The sequence below is a fragment of the Aspergillus versicolor genome (genome assembly GCF_001890125.1).
Source record: "Aspergillus versicolor CBS 583.65 unplaced genomic scaffold ASPVEscaffold_11, whole genome shotgun sequence".
NCBI lineage: Eukaryota > Fungi > Ascomycota > Eurotiomycetes > Eurotiales > Aspergillaceae > Aspergillus > Aspergillus versicolor.
In genome coordinates this window covers 220,012-233,769 of record NW_024467534.1, presented here as the reverse complement: position 1 = coordinate 233,769, position 13,758 = coordinate 220,012, and the positions used below count along the sequence as shown (strand labels likewise).

At 51.2% G+C, this 13,758-nt stretch overlaps 7 protein-coding genes across 7 annotated transcripts; 5 read left to right on the top strand and 2 right to left on the bottom strand.

Annotated features, from left to right (window-relative positions):
* Positions 1-43: 43 nt before the first annotated feature.
* On the top strand, positions 44-1,135 carry ASPVEDRAFT_45902 (uncharacterized protein). The gene is made up of 2 exons (XM_040813418.1): positions 44-367; positions 453-1,135. Exons 1-2 carry the CDS (start codon positions 75-77, stop codon positions 889-891), a joined length of 732 nt encoding a protein of 243 aa, XP_040672297.1. The 5' UTR covers positions 44-74; the 3' UTR covers positions 892-1,135.
* ASPVEDRAFT_328163 (NAD(P)-dependent oxidoreductase) lies at positions 1,033-2,261 on the bottom strand. Its single transcript, XM_040810647.1, has 3 exons — positions 2,228-2,261; positions 1,303-2,180; positions 1,033-1,251 (listed from the first exon to the last, which is right to left on the bottom strand). Exons 1-3 carry the CDS (start codon positions 2,250-2,252, stop codon positions 1,174-1,176), a joined length of 981 nt encoding a protein of 326 aa, XP_040672296.1. The 5' UTR covers positions 2,253-2,261; the 3' UTR covers positions 1,033-1,173.
* A 301-nt stretch (positions 2,262-2,562) lies between these two features.
* Positions 2,563-4,101, top strand: ASPVEDRAFT_200548 (uncharacterized protein; the record flags this gene model as incomplete). The annotated part of the gene is made up of 1 exon (XM_040809320.1): positions 2,563-4,101. The coding sequence occupies one exon, from the start codon at positions 2,563-2,565 to the stop codon at positions 4,099-4,101; it is 1,539 nt and encodes a 512-aa protein (XP_040672295.1).
* Positions 4,102-4,125: 24 nt separating this feature from the next.
* Positions 4,126-6,595, bottom strand: ASPVEDRAFT_65211 (uncharacterized protein). Its single transcript, XM_040815782.1, has 5 exons — positions 6,374-6,595; positions 6,226-6,319; positions 5,695-6,169; positions 4,764-5,647; positions 4,126-4,714 (listed from the first exon to the last, which is right to left on the bottom strand). Exons 1-5 carry the CDS (start codon positions 6,430-6,432, stop codon positions 4,247-4,249), a joined length of 1,980 nt encoding a protein of 659 aa, XP_040672294.1. The 5' UTR covers positions 6,433-6,595; the 3' UTR covers positions 4,126-4,246.
* Positions 6,596-6,891: 296 nt separating this feature from the next.
* ASPVEDRAFT_45900 (DUF1272 domain-containing protein) lies at positions 6,892-7,516 on the top strand. The gene is made up of 2 exons (XM_040813417.1): positions 6,892-7,310; positions 7,464-7,516. Exon 1 carries the CDS (start codon positions 6,931-6,933, stop codon positions 7,237-7,239), a length of 309 nt encoding a protein of 102 aa, XP_040672293.1. The 5' UTR covers positions 6,892-6,930; the 3' UTR covers positions 7,240-7,310; positions 7,464-7,516.
* Positions 7,517-8,610: 1,094 nt separating this feature from the next.
* ASPVEDRAFT_140388 (uncharacterized protein) lies at positions 8,611-9,402 on the top strand (the record flags this gene model as incomplete). Its single annotated transcript, XM_040807654.1, has 1 exon — positions 8,611-9,402. The coding sequence occupies one exon, from the start codon at positions 8,611-8,613 to the stop codon at positions 9,400-9,402; it is 792 nt and encodes a 263-aa protein (XP_040672292.1).
* Positions 9,403-10,913: 1,511 nt separating this feature from the next.
* ASPVEDRAFT_328095 (glutathione-independent formaldehyde dehydrogenase) lies at positions 10,914-12,323 on the top strand. The gene is made up of 2 exons (XM_040810646.1): positions 10,914-11,384; positions 11,433-12,323. The coding sequence occupies exons 1-2, from the start codon at positions 11,027-11,029 to the stop codon at positions 12,194-12,196; spliced, it is 1,122 nt and encodes a 373-aa protein (XP_040672291.1). The 5' UTR covers positions 10,914-11,026; the 3' UTR covers positions 12,197-12,323.
* The last annotated feature ends 1,435 nt before the right edge of the window (positions 12,324-13,758 follow it).

The window sequence follows — 13,758 nt, the reverse complement described above, 5'->3', positions numbered from 1 at the left end:
GAGGGTCACCCCGAGGCCAAGGTGTAGTCGACTGTTTATTTCTCACACCCCTTGGTTTTATTCCACGAAACACCATGTCGGATGCTGGAAGGAATTACATACCCCCCTGGATGCGCTACATGCAGCGCGACACCGGACACTGGGGCTTTGTCATCTACCGGTGCGCATGCTACGGCGACCCCGATCGATGGGCCCGGTACCGCGCAGCGCTGGACCGGGTCTGGGACAATGCGTGGAAGCTCTGGTTCCGCAGTTACCGCTCTAATGGGGTCACTGAGGAGATGTGGCACGTGGCAACGGAGCGGATGGATTTGGTGTGGGTAGAGGATGAGGAATTGCAGGGTAAGGGAGTGGATGAAGTCCGGAGGTGAGTTTAACCCTATTCCTACTCTCTATTGTGGGATAGAAAGAAATTAGTAGATGGATTGAGATTCACTGACTGGCCGGTGAAGCTCCTTCAAGAAACTGCAACAAGCCATGCCATCACCAGACGCCGAGCCTCGACTCAGCCAAGACCCCTGGAATTTGGATCTACCGATTCCCTACCACAAGGACCGCCAGGTCTGTCTCTTAGTCGATGAGGAGTCCGTCACGTCCCTGCTCGGTGCACCAGGGCAGGAGGTCTCGCTGCCGGAGGACCCAATGAGTGCTATTCGCAAGCACGTCCGCAACAGCTACATCATAGCAGTCGATGCAGACTACAGCCCGGAGAACGGCTATGTTTCTGGGAGAGCGCCGGCTCCGTACACCGGCTGGGTTAGAATCGCTGTGGGGGTTGTTTTCACAGAACTATGTCCCAAGAGGATCTGGATTAATGATATGCTTCCTCTGGATTATATGTATAGTCAGGCCTATGAGCGGGACTCTTCGGGTGGGGTTTGGAGTGGATAGAGAAGAGAGAGACGCCTATGGATCTTTCGTGTCTGTTGCTCATCTTCCAGGCGATCAAGCATTTCTTTGAGATTTGTAGAGACGGGATTCTTGCATAGATTACGCCCGTAGGTATCAGTGTAGAGGATTCAGTTCCATTCTCATGATGTGAATGCCAGTTACCCTGGCAGGCAACTACTATTATGTATATATACCTAGCAGCAATACTGCAGTATCCTCCATCTAAACCAACACGCATATCCGTTTCGTATATTCCAACTTAGTGCCATCTCTTGCGGCACTCTACTGTTGAACATGCTCCTTGGCCCATTCATCCAGATTGCCGTAGACATGTAGCCAAAGCGATGTGTGATCGAGATCCTAAAGCCCATGGTTAGGCCCTCCAGCAGAGTATTGTAGTATGACACTCACGTGGGTTCGCGGATCTGCTTCGACCTCTCGGAACGCCTTCACAGCAGCTTCGCCCGCGGTGGGATTGATTCCAACCTTCTTGGCCGACTCAATCCCAATAGTCAGGTCTTTGACACTCAATTCAGGTCCGAACGCCCTTTTGTAGCCATTGCTGGAGGGTGCATCAGGCACAAGGCCAGGAATTGGCTGCTCCAGACCCATAACCCAGGAATTGGCCGTACCTTCTCTGATACATTTAAAGAGAGCATTCTTGTTGATTCCGTATTTCAGCCCGATGGCCATGCCCTCTGTTGCGACCAGGTTGTTCCCCAGGGTAATATAATTATGGGCAATCTTCGCCACTTGTCCCATACCAAGACCTCCGCAGAAGGCGATTGTGCTGGGTACCCCGACTAGGGACAAGGTCTCATAGATGCGCTTGCCTACCGCGTCTGTCTCGGTAGGCTCTGCGTGGCCAACCATAAAGGACAGGGTCCCTGCGTTCGCCCCCCACATTCCGCCCGAGACAGTGGCGTCGACAAAGCCACCCACCCCAGCGTCGATGATGGTCTTTCCGATTTCCTGGGTTGATTCAATCTCAATCGTGCTGCAGTCGATACAAAGTCGGACTGAGCTTTTGGCGGCTGCGATTACACCATTCTCGGCGTCTAAATATACTTTGCGCACGTGGGCTCCGGCAGGTAGACTTGAGAGCAGCGTTCCGACTTTAGAAGCTAGATCCTTAGGCGAGGAGGCGGCTTCAATCTTTCCGTAGCTGCCATATTCGGTTATAAGACGCTGGATCACCTCCTGGTTGATGTCGTAAACGTAAAGTGTAGTTGAGGATGGAAGCTTCTTGCGCAAGTTGCTGGCCATGCCATAGCCAATGATGCCGAGGCCTGCACATTAGCTCCCTTCCGTTGACTCAAGGTACGCTGAATCTTACCGATGACGCCGTAACCTGAAGACATGGTTGTGGTACGGATTCTTCGATAACAGTCAAGATAATCGAGGTAAATGAGGTGATATACTTCGATAGTATACGGTCCTACCCGACCCCGTGACCGGGACTGTTCCCGTTGTTCTTACTCGCCAATCAGCGCCAGAACAGTTATGGGAACGGCCCGTAGGCGACGGGCCGCTTGAGCAAGAATAGTACAGAATCAATGGCAATATCATCATAGTGTAGGTTAACTACCGGGTTATTGCCAGTGGTAGCAGAGGTATCACAATCCTGTGTTGGCTGATAACCTGTCCTGCTGCGGAGTACCTAACTGAATAATGACATTCCAGAGCGAAATCCATACATTTTACTCAGGCCGGGCCCAACCCGAATCCTCCTCCTCATCCACATTCACTACAATCGATCCGAGCACGGCACAGCCACTCGCAACGGTCCACACTACTACCACCAAACAATTAGACAACGCAGTTGCTTCAGCCCACGCAGCTTTTCCATCATGGTCTCAAACCCCGCCGTCACGACGGGCGGCCATCTTGCTACGAGCCGCTGCGATCCTCCGCGAGCGCAATGACGAGCTGGCCCGTATTGAGACTCTGGATACGGGCAAGCCGTGGTCAGAGACATCAACAGTTGACATCGCGACCGGCGCCGATGTTCTCGAGTACTACGCCCATTTCGTGGCCTGCGCTCTGCCAGGACGACACTTGTCCCTGGGACCGAACCGGTATTGCTCGACGACTTATGAGCCGCTTGGAGTTTGTGCTGGAATCGGAGCTTGGAATTATCCTATACAAATTGCGCTGTGGAAATCGGCTCCCTGCCTGGCGGCGGGGAATTGCATGATATATAAACCGAGTGAGGTGACGCCTCTTCACGGTAATGCCCTCGCCCAGATCTATATTGAAGCCGGTGTACCGCCGGGCGTATTTAATGTCGTTTATGGTGACGGCCCGGATGTTGGTGCCTCGCTGGTTGCTCACGAGGGCATCGCCAAGGTGAGTTTCACAGGGCAGGTCAGCACTGGCAGCATGGTCGCTTCGCGGGCGGCTAAGGGAATGAAAGGGATTACAATGGAGCTGGGAGGGAAGAGCCCACTCCTGATACTCCCCGATGCGGATATTGAGGAGGCCGTCGATATCGCCATGGCAGCCAACTTTTTTTCAACCGGCCAGGTTTGCACAAATGGAACGCGTGTCTTTGTACCTGATACCCTGCAAGAGCGGTTCGAGCAGACTTTGATTAAACGCTGTCGGGAACGAATAATCATGGGCCGACCAATGGAGGTGGAAACCAACTTTGGACCTGTCGTTAGCAGTGCGCACAGAGGAAAGGTCAACATGTATATCGAGCATGGGCGCAAGGTTGATGCAGCACGCGTGTTGTACGATGGGGCAGTTGATATCCAGAAAGGGTTTCCGTCGCAGGACGGCTTCTGGGTGCCCCCGGTTATATTCACGGACTGCACCGATGATATGCGGATTACACGAGAGGAGATATTCGGTCCGGTTATGAGTATCCTACCGTACGATACGGCATCCCACGCAGACGAGGGCTGGTTGGATGATCTCATACGACGGGCGAACAACACTGTGACGGGTCTTGCTGCAGGTGTAGCTTCAGCCGACATCGGCCTTGCTGAACGGGTTATTCAGCGTCTGGATGCTGGTATCTGCTGGATTAACACTTGGGGTGAAAGTCCGGCAGAAATGCCTGTCGGTGGCTGGAAGATGAGCGGTATTGGGGTGGAAAATGGACCTGAAGGAATTCTGGCGTATCTCCGAACTAAGAGTACGTTGGTCCAGCGTGGTAAAGGGGCATGCAGTGACACGTTCTCAAATATCATAAAAAGTAGTTAGATTCCTTTTCCTTGTGGATAGTCTGTCCTGCAAAATCAACAAAGCAGTTTTTGTAGCTATTACGAAAGTGTACGTACTATTCTATTTCATTCTGCTGGATCTATACTACAGTCACAAATCATCAGATAGAGCACCTATACATAGGTTACAAATTCCCAAAATTCCACGACGTAGAAGGTCCATCCGAATTATCACCTCCGGTCGGAACCCCGGTGAAATAAAGAAGATCCTCAGCACCGCCATATCCAAACGGGTCCGACCAAAGCCAGGGTGTGTTGAACGCGAATCTGCCTGGATTTCCAATGCTGCCAATACCACCGTTTGTTGAACTGGTTTTATACGGCGGCAATGACGCATCGTGCCCTTGAGAGAGGTCTGTTTTGATGGCTGGGGGTGTTCCGGTAGTCCCAATTTCGATTATTGCGGTTTGCTCTGGTTCTGTGATACCGATTGAGATCGAGGATGTGGAAGAGTCGGATGGTGAAGTGGAAATGTCGAATTGCAGGATCGCCCACATCAACGGAATGCTGAGTTGTATTTTCGAGAGTGACTGCTCGGAATCCCAGTCTTGGGATGCCAGTGCTACTTTGGTTAATTTCTCGAGTAACTCAGCCTGTACCTTGTTAATATTGGCTGGTGATGAGTAGGACTTTGGAACTGACCAAGCGTTGGCACGCAGGTGAAACCGGCGAAAAGCTTTCCAGGAATTGTTTACACTTTGTGAAATGCGCCTTGGACTTTTGTCTCAGGCCTAGGTCGGCCGCGGCGCAGAAGTAAAGATGGACTGTAGCAGCAATTGCAGCAGCATGGCCAAGGAACGGATCAACAAGGTTGAGTTTCTTCTCTGTCGCCAGGTCGATTGTGCGGACAATCCACGTAGCATGTAGAAGAACGAGTTCTGATGACCTTCGCCAGAACGTATTCGGAGTCGCGAGATTAGAATCATATTCGCACGCCGTGAGGTATAGGAATGGATGGTTTAGCATAACCAATACTGAGTGCCAGGTCAACTGCAGTTTCAGCCAGGGTATCCAGTAATCCCTGTCCCGGTGGACTTCGTCTACCGGACGCTCGTGAAATTTAACGATGTTATATCGGTGGCATAGAGGGGACTTGTTTTCAATCTCTGTCAGATCTGCAAGGACGCTCGCGTAGGTCGAATCGAGACGCCACGGCTCTTCTAACGAGGGTTTTCGAGACATCTCAGACACATGTTGTCTGACTCTGCCCCAGGTCCATGCAAAATGGAGAGATAGATTCCAAAGCCCGATGCCTGATATTGCGGAACCCCCGGCAGGGTCTTTTGGGAACGCCATGTCTCTGTCGTGTGTAACAAAGAATGGACGCAGAACGTTTATTGGTGCCCGGAGAATGCCACACTGGTCACCGTAGAGCCACTCTAAAAGCTGAAGACTCCAGAGTACCCTCTTTTCGCGCTCCGTGGTCGGACCTTCGCTGTCTAGGACCGATGGATTATCCAGCTTCTGTGACCGGCAGAGTTGAAGACCAAGGCCAAGATAAAATTGGCCCAGGTGCATATTGCCATCTTCTCCTGTCAGTATCAGAGCTGAAGAGAAAGGTTGGGGATCTTACCAATAAAGGATGAGTATGAAAGTAAACAGAGGCTTTCAATACTTTCAGTCTCAACCGTGCCTTTTGCCATCTGGAGCATAATTAACCATCTTGCATTTTCACCATAGGCTGGAAGTTGTTCATTCGTTCGTGAGAAGCGCGCGGCAACCTGTAGAATGCTATGGGCAAGCTGTGTAGGGATCTGTGAGTAACTGCTCAGATCCTGGCAATCGAAGCACCAGATAGGCTGCCGGTGAAACCACTTGAAGTAAATGTCAATGCCCTGGGAGATGGCGGACTCTTGAATGGTCGAAGATGAAGCATCGAATTCGGGGAGTTGTTGAGGAGGGGGTGAGACTGGGATATCTGGGTTCCGGTGTGGACTTGCCCGCGGTGGCTCGCGCGGTGGGCTTTCATCAACGACATTAGAAACCTGGTTTTGCAGGCTGGCGCTCAAAAGCAGGTCGACCTTTTGCTCCAATTCTGCTAATCGCTCCTGCCACGGTATTAACATTAAACCGCTGTGGGATCGATATATGATGAACTGCGTACAGACGAGGCCGGCTCATCATAAACACAACGCCGGCCAAGACGAACACAGCTTGAGCAGGCCGGTCTTTCGGAAGGACATCGAGCTTTTTTCTTTCTGTTTGTGGTTAGTTTGAACACCAGAGATAGACGAAGTTGCGAATACACTGACCGGCAGTTTTGGCAGGCTTGGCGGGCACGGATTCGCTCGCGGTTGGGATCTCTCGGCATGGCGATTGCCGAAGCAGAATAGTGAACGTAAGAACACAAGTTGTCTGAAGAAGAACTGGATGATCAGAGGTCCAGGCACGAGGTTGGTTGGATGTTGGGGGAGAGTTGGAGGCGGGGCTGATATAGTGGAGTGGGGCAAATGATTGGAGGTTATATGTTGAAGTCTGTCGGCAACGATGATTTCGAAACAGACAGGAATTGGATCGGTATAGCAGCGGACGACGAATAAGCAGTCGCATGAATCGCACAGCCCCTAGACAAACTAACAAACATCATCTGTCAGAATCGGATTTCGTCATGTGAAATCGGAACTCGAGCCCGATCAAGACCGACTCGCTATAAGCATGCACACGGAGTAGTTAACTAGGTTACCATCTCACTCTATTAGTAAGCACTTGCAGCGTAAATAGAGTGAAAGGCCCTCCGTGCGTCGGCCAAATATTGCATGCTTTCAATACTCAAAAATCTAAACTTATTCAAACCATCCAAGCGATCATAATGCTCCAACTACGCCCGAACTGCGAATATTGCGACAAGGACCTGCCTCCAACGTCAACAGAGGCGCGCATATGTTCCTACGAGTGCACCTTCTGTGCTGACTGCGCCGAGACAAAACTCGCCAACGTCTGCCCTAACTGCGGCGGCAACATGACTCCGCGACCAATCCGTCCTTCGAAAGAATGGCGCACTGGTCTGTGCATAGCGAAGCAACCGCCGTCGGATAAACGTGTGCATTTAAAGTACAGTATTGAGGATGCTGCCGCGCTCGCGACGAGTGTCAACAACATCAGACCACAAGATCGTTAGTTCTATCTCTGATGGGGCTGGTTATCATAACGAAGCTCGCTCGACTCAGCCGCCTTGAATTTCTGTGACTGGTACGTCGCACATAGGGAGCTCTTCGCAGTACACAGTCAATACAGACACCTTCATCCTGCCTCCACTGCTGTCCAAGTAGCAGTAACTGGTTTTCGAGGTCATGATACCACCGCTATACATTTAAGTTTTAAATACTGAGCATTCTTCAAAAGGCTTGTACTAGCATTACCCACTACCAATATCTTATTAATATTCTAGAACCGTGTGTGTCTTGTTGTTCCCTCTTGAGCTTCTGCTTTGTCAAGCATCGCTGTGACTGACTTGCAAATATCTGACCTCACTCCGTGGTGAGAGACTCGCCTTGTAGCAACTGCCATTTAATTAGGTAATAGCGTCCACTGGAAGACTGTCCTCCGCCATGAACGCTAAGCCTGTGCTTTCAAGCTTGCCAGCTCGGCCAAGAATGTTGGCACTTGGCACATTGATGGCCATCTGACAGCGCGGCGTACATATGCGAGTAAGGAGAAAGAATAACTGCACATTCCCGACACTGGAATGTAGAACAAGACTTCTACGGTCCAATAACGCTTCAGCTTTGTGCCACTCGCTTCTTCGCATGTGGTGGTTGAAAGGAGGCCAGCTTTGGCCAAGAAGCCTGTGATAGCCGCTATGACATCGTCCAAGACCTTCGCCACTTGCTTCTCCTTGACCAGACTGGATCCTCGATACTTTCCCTGATCCTCGGCCCATGTCACAGCATCATTCGATGTCAATCCCATGAGCGGGGCTGAAGACCTTGTCGATCGATGGCAGGGCTGCTGCCTGTGCCCCGCATACCAAGCCCTACATAAACAAAGCCCCTTTTCAGCCATTTTCACCTCTCGGCTTCTTTCGAATCTTTCATCTGCATTTCCGTTTCAAAAACGAAACTTTCCTTCAAAATAACTACTGCACCGATCGACGCTGCCACCGATGCCTCGCGAGTTTCAGCCATTTTTGCAGCGCTTCCTCAAGAATTCGAACCACAAAGCTACCGCTCAACCGCCAGTCAACAACAGCCTCATCGCCCCAGGGGACGCCGACCTACCGAGAGCCGGATATGGCTCGACCTCGACTGGCGAGCCGGGTCGCAGAGACTCTTCAGCGAGCTTCGCGTTCAACCTGAAAGATGCGGAGCACCCCTCCCATAGCCACTTCCCGCCGTCACGACGAGGGAGCCTTTGGGATGGCTTGACGGACTTTGTTGGATCTAAAAAGAGCAGTCGCTCGAATTCTGTTATCTCCATACCACCGCGCGAGGACTGGAAACATTTGGCAGATACTCAGCCCAGCAAGGACCAGGCGCTGGAAAATGACAAGATGACTGCGATTACAAACAAGTACGGTGATATTATCCAGGTTACAGGCCTTGGCGACTATGCAGTGATATTGCAGACTCACAAGGTGCAATATTGTCCTCCACTGGATAACTACTACGCATTGAAAATCTTCCGAAGCCACCCCGATGAAAGCCGAGACCACTACACGAAGCGAGTGACCTCTGAGTTCGCGATTGTGTCGGAGCTCCATCATCAAAACATTCTTCGGACATTCGAGCTCCTCCCGATTGGTCGGAGGAACCTCTGCGCGTGCATGGAGTACTGCGCCGGCGGAGACCTGCACTCGCTTATTACTGCGACTCGCAAAGTGCCAGAGGAGGAAGCAAGCTGTTTGCTAAAGCAGCTTCTACGCGGTGTCCATTACCTTCACGAGCAAGGCGTCGCGCACCGCGACCTCAAGCCTGAGAACCTCCTTCTCACCAACAGAGGGTGTTTGAGGATCTCTGACTTTGGCCATTCAGAACGGTTCCGTGAGCCTGGCGATGATAAGGACCATGTACGGCTGACTACGGGAAGACGAAACTCGCGCCCGTACCTCTCCCCCGAGCAATTTCTCGACGGCCAGTTCGATCCTCGTTGCGTTGATGTCTGGGCTGCAGCTCTCGTGTACGTTGCTATGAGGACGGGGCGAAATATGTGGAAAGAGGCGACGGAGGAGGATGGGGAGTTCAAGCAGTTCAAGGAGACGGGGAAGAATGCCCTGCTTGATGAGATCTGCAATGTTTGTTACCCTGGAGCCTTTATTATTCTAGACGCTGATTCTTTTATCTAGGACCGGAACCGCACAACTCTCCTACGCATGCTAAGTGTCGACCCAACGAGCCGCCCTGGGGCCGCTGAGATATTGGCCTCGGACTGGCTTCAGGGCGTCCATACCTGTGTCCCTCCCCCTGGGGTATAATACTCGGAGCTACGCAATGCGAAGCCGGTGGATTGTCCACGCATTCGGCGTGATTTGGGCGGAGAACGGGAGATCTTGGATTATGCAATATACCCACTCGTTAGAGATAGTGTGAACTCTCGCTTTGACGTTCCTGTTTATAACGTTCTTAAATAAATCACAAAGATTCTTGCCCGGACATGCTGTGCCTATCTTTGTAGGAGTGCGCTGCAAATGTCCTGGTTACTGAAGATCTGAGGATCGACGTTCTAGGGTTGCGGCCCGGACTGTCAATCTGGCTCTTCAGCTACTGGGGGTGTTCCAGGGGCCAACGTTGTTCTCCTCTTTTATCGGACCCTGTTCGTGTTTAATAAACGCTCAAAATGGTTTCCTCTTCCAAACTGGGTAGCACCTCCACGGGCAGCTGCAGCCAGTGTTGGAGAGCTTTCCGCATACAGTTGGGCTTTGGAGATTGAGAAATAATCGACCCACTGGCACAAATGGATTTCAAAGCATCCTTGATAGAAAATATTTAAGATGAATAGAGTCGCCAAACTCATGCTGGCCAGAAATTATCATCACTGTCATGGCGTCTAACGACAGCGGCCCGGCAACATGCAGGGAACAAGGAAAGCCTGCTGAGTTGCCCTCACTGACAGCCGAATGTACCTGCAAGGAAGGTTGCACTCATTCGCGCGATGGCAGAAATTGGAGAAGTCGTCGAAATCGTGTCTAGTGATATTTTCTGCTACAATACTTCAGTGAGCGAACATCCAACCACAGATTTTAGAGAACATCAACACATGTAATACCGCGCTGAAGGTCGTTTTGGAGCGTCTCCCTGACTTTTTTCACCGTCTTCACCACAGATAGGGTCTATCTCCGGGATTGCCGGGCAAGAAACGCTCCGCTGTGTACTAGTGATAAGGAGTTGGTAGACAAGCTATGGGGGTTGAGCGAAGATCCCACGCAACCACACTGCCAATGGACGCGTCATGTTGAGATATTCAAGTTCAGAGAACGGCACTCTTTATGATGTGAGGCGGCTGCAATTAGCTTACTGCGGGTTTGGCGTGTGCGCTGTGAGTCGTGGAAGCCCTGCATAGAGGCCGAGGATTGTGGGCCAGTCAGCAATTAGTGCAACGGACTCTTGGCAGTATTTCTTGCAGTCCAGGCGTCCGTTTGAGGGGATGTCGATCAATATATGGTTCCTGGGATCCATTCCTCTACTCAGGCCACGATCGTCAACCCCGTAAGCAAAAAGTGCTTAGGCTGCTGGCTAGAACCTAGCGCGTCTGGAGTATCTTCGGCTGGAATAGATATCTCCGCTTTCCTCGCATTGGCTGGTCATCACCGACGTCATTTAGACTGATAAGCATGAAGATGTCTCCTATATAAAGCTGCTTCAGGCTGGGCTGGCATACGGCTAGAAGCAAGTGTGAGCACGCATCACGAACTGTCTATAAACTTCCTTTCAGCCCAGCCCTCATCCAGCGTTCTCGTCACCAATAGCAAAATGGCCCTTAACTTGACCATGCAGGCCGTCGTGTACAGCGGTACACCGTACAACGTGTCTGTTATGAATGTGCCTCGACCCACGATCATCAATGGTACGGATGCTGTTGTCCGTATTACAACTTCGGCCATCTGCGGCTCTGACCTCCACATGTACCATGGGGTTCAAGGTGGAACACCACCATGGGTGATGGGACACGAGGCACTTGGATGGATCTCCGAGGTTGGCGATGCCGTGTCTTCACTAAGTGTTGGCGACTATGTGGTGATCCCCGACAACATTGCAACTGGCCATTTGGACATGCATCCTCCTGCCATGGACTCTTTCGGTACTGGAGCCGAGCTGGGTGGACTCCAAGGTAACCTTTATCTTCATGGCTCTATCAACGACTGCTAACTGGAGGTAGCTGAATATGCACGCGTACCCTTTGCCGCCGACTCTCTGATCCCCATTCCCTTGACTGCCAACACGACCAATTCCACCATCGAACAAGACTACATGACCGTGTCGGATATCTTTGCCACTGGCTGGTCTGCCATCACCTACTCCGGGTTCGAGCCAGGGGACTCGGTCGCAGTATTCGGGGCTGGCCCTGTTGGTCTTTTGGCTGCATACTCCGCTATACTCCGTGGCGCATCGCGTGTTTATTCTATCGACCGTGTTCCCATGCGCTTGGAACGCGCTGAGTCAATCGGAGCGATTCCCATCAATTTTGCCGAAACAGACCCAGTCGCACAGATCCTCTCCCTCGAGCCCGATGGGGTCACCAGAGCCGTGGACTGCGTGGGAATGGAGGCCGTCAACAGAACGGGAGATATCGATGAGAATATTGTACTGGAAAATATGGTCGGCGTCGCCGCATCACAGGGCGGGCTGGGCCAAGTTGGCGTCTACATGGCTCAAGCTAGTTCTCCTGGTGCACCGCTGGGAGATACTCTCTCCCCAAATGTCTCGTTTCCCATCACGGAGTTCTTTGGCAAGCATCTGCGATATGAAGCGGGGGTTGTGGATCCCAAGGTCGTAGCTCCTGAGCTGGTGCAGTTGATTGCTTCTGGTGTCGCAAGCCCTAGTTTTATCACGAGCGAGGCCATCAGGATCGAGGACGCGCCCAGATATTATCAGCGGTTTGACCGTCATCAGGAGCTCAAGGTGTATATACAATTTCCTTAGATTAGGGTTGGACGTGCGATGCCGCAATGTATGTCAGCTCTACAGCACTCCAATATAAGTTTGCACCTCTCCAAGTATATGTTGCCTCCTACAAGGTGTGCTGTTGGCGAGAACTGCATAACATTATAGGCCATGCAAAGACGATCAAATTGTTCATGGCCAGATATTTTCCCAATCGTAACTATGGCTATCCTTCTCCGCCTATTTGACAAGCATGAAACATCTATCATGGCCCTACCCTTTAGGAAAATTGCATGATAAGCCTCGTTCGTGACTCATACAACACCCAATCCTGTAACGCCAAGTATCAGGTTCAATGTCAGCGTCTTCGAACAGGCACTACACAGAAAACACCAGGCGCAAGTCCAACTAGGCTTAATTGCAGAATTGACCTAACAGCGTGCATAGCATCCTTGGCCCCCCAAAGATCCACCAGCTCAAATCCACATCCTCATGCAAATACCATCACAAAAAATCGGACTTTCCAGTCCCATTACACGTGTCACAATGAAGGTACTGGTGCCCGGTCCCCGAGCAAAAGTTGCAATAGTGCTCCTTATTCTTGCGCTCGTTGCAGACTTCGATGATCTGGCCCTTGCCGTTGCATACGATGCATGTCTCGCTGCTGGAGGACATGGTGAATTGATTATGTTTTTGTTCGTTCGCTTTTTTTCGGAGAGAAGTGTTAGTGGGAGGATATAATAGGGTGAGGATCTTTATTGACCCTTCGGGGAGACAAAGGAACCGATAAGGATGGTTTTGGAATACATGCTTGGAGTATAGGCACATAGTAGATTTGAGGAACTTACTTGGATGACTGTTAGTAGAGGAGATTGTGGGTCTGGCCGGGTGCAGGTGGACTTGGTTGTCAGACTAAAAGGCGAAAAAATGACTTGAATATTGTTGCTCATAGTACTAGGGTGGGGATTGTCCCTGCTTATATAGCTTGGCCGGGAGGCACTACATCTTACCTTTCCCAGCAAGACCAGCCCTGCTCGCACAACCACCTGTGGCGTATCTACAGTGTGTGTACGTATGCAGGCAGCCCAAACAGGCACAGGTATCGTCGGAATCCTCTGGCGGGAAGGTATACTTGGACGACTTTCGACTGGTCCGGCTTGCCAAATACGAGCACCAACAGCGGCGGCACGCTCGCAGACTGGGAATCTGGACTGGGCGTTTTAGAGCCTCGCCTTGGCACTGCAAGGCGGCGGTTAGAAAGACGCAATTGGCAGTAATATACAGCCATAGTCGTCCTGTATTATATCTGATGACCTTGAGCCAAGGCAAGGCTACCGCAGAATAACCAGTCACATGGTTAATGCGTATAAAGCAGATTGGTTAGCCTCGTGTCTTCACCTTATGTTGTTCATGCTATAGCCCGTTAAGGATGTTGCTGGGTCTTGGTGGCTTTCGCTCAAGAGTTCTGGTTGGTTGGAAGTTCGCTTTATCCAATAGCCTCCGCAATAACGGATTCAGTAGATAGATGAATAGGTGGTGATACATTCGAAACTGCAAGAGTAGTATACTCTACATCACGTCATAGGCAGCTCTTGGGGCTA

What these genes read in the sequence shown, in the direction of transcription:
- ASPVEDRAFT_45902 (XM_040813418.1), top strand. Translation starts at nt 75, where the DNA reads ATGTCGGATGCTGGAAGGAATTACATACCCCCCTGGATGCGCTACATG. An exon ending in GGAGTGGATGAAGTCCGGAG is followed by an intron (nt 368 to 452) that starts GTGAGTTTAACC and finishes TGGCCGGTGAAG; the next exon opens with CTCCTTCAAGAAACTGCAAC.
- ASPVEDRAFT_328163 (XM_040810647.1), bottom strand. Translation starts at nt 2,252, where the DNA reads ATGTCTTCAGGTTACGGCGTCATCG. An exon ending in TTCAGGTTACGGCGTCATCG is followed by an intron (nt 2,181 to 2,227) that starts GTAAGATTCAGC and finishes GCTAATGTGCAG; the next exon opens with GCCTCGGCATCATTGGCTAT. An exon ending in AAGCAGATCCGCGAACCCAC is followed by an intron (nt 1,252 to 1,302) that starts GTGAGTGTCATA and finishes CATGGGCTTTAG; the next exon opens with GATCTCGATCACACATCGCT.
- ASPVEDRAFT_65211 (XM_040815782.1), bottom strand. Translation starts at nt 6,432, where the DNA reads ATGCCGAGAGATCCCAACCGCGAGCGAATCCGTGCCCGCCAAGCCTGC. An exon ending in CAAGCCTGCCAAAACTGCCG is followed by an intron (nt 6,320 to 6,373) that starts GTCAGTGTATTC and finishes AACCACAAACAG; the next exon opens with AAAGAAAAAAGCTCGATGTC. An exon ending in CACCTGCGTGCCAACGCTTG is followed by an intron (nt 4,715 to 4,763) that starts GTCAGTTCCAAA and finishes AACAAGGTACAG; the next exon opens with GCTGAGTTACTCGAGAAATT.
- ASPVEDRAFT_45900 (XM_040813417.1), top strand. Translation starts at nt 6,931, where the DNA reads ATGCTCCAACTACGCCCGAACTGCGAATATTGCGACAAGGACCTGCCT.
- ASPVEDRAFT_328095 (XM_040810646.1), top strand. Translation starts at nt 11,027, where the DNA reads ATGGCCCTTAACTTGACCATGCAGGCCGTCGTGTACAGCGGTACACCG. An exon ending in CGAGCTGGGTGGACTCCAAG is followed by an intron (nt 11,385 to 11,432) that starts GTAACCTTTATC and finishes AACTGGAGGTAG; the next exon opens with CTGAATATGCACGCGTACCC.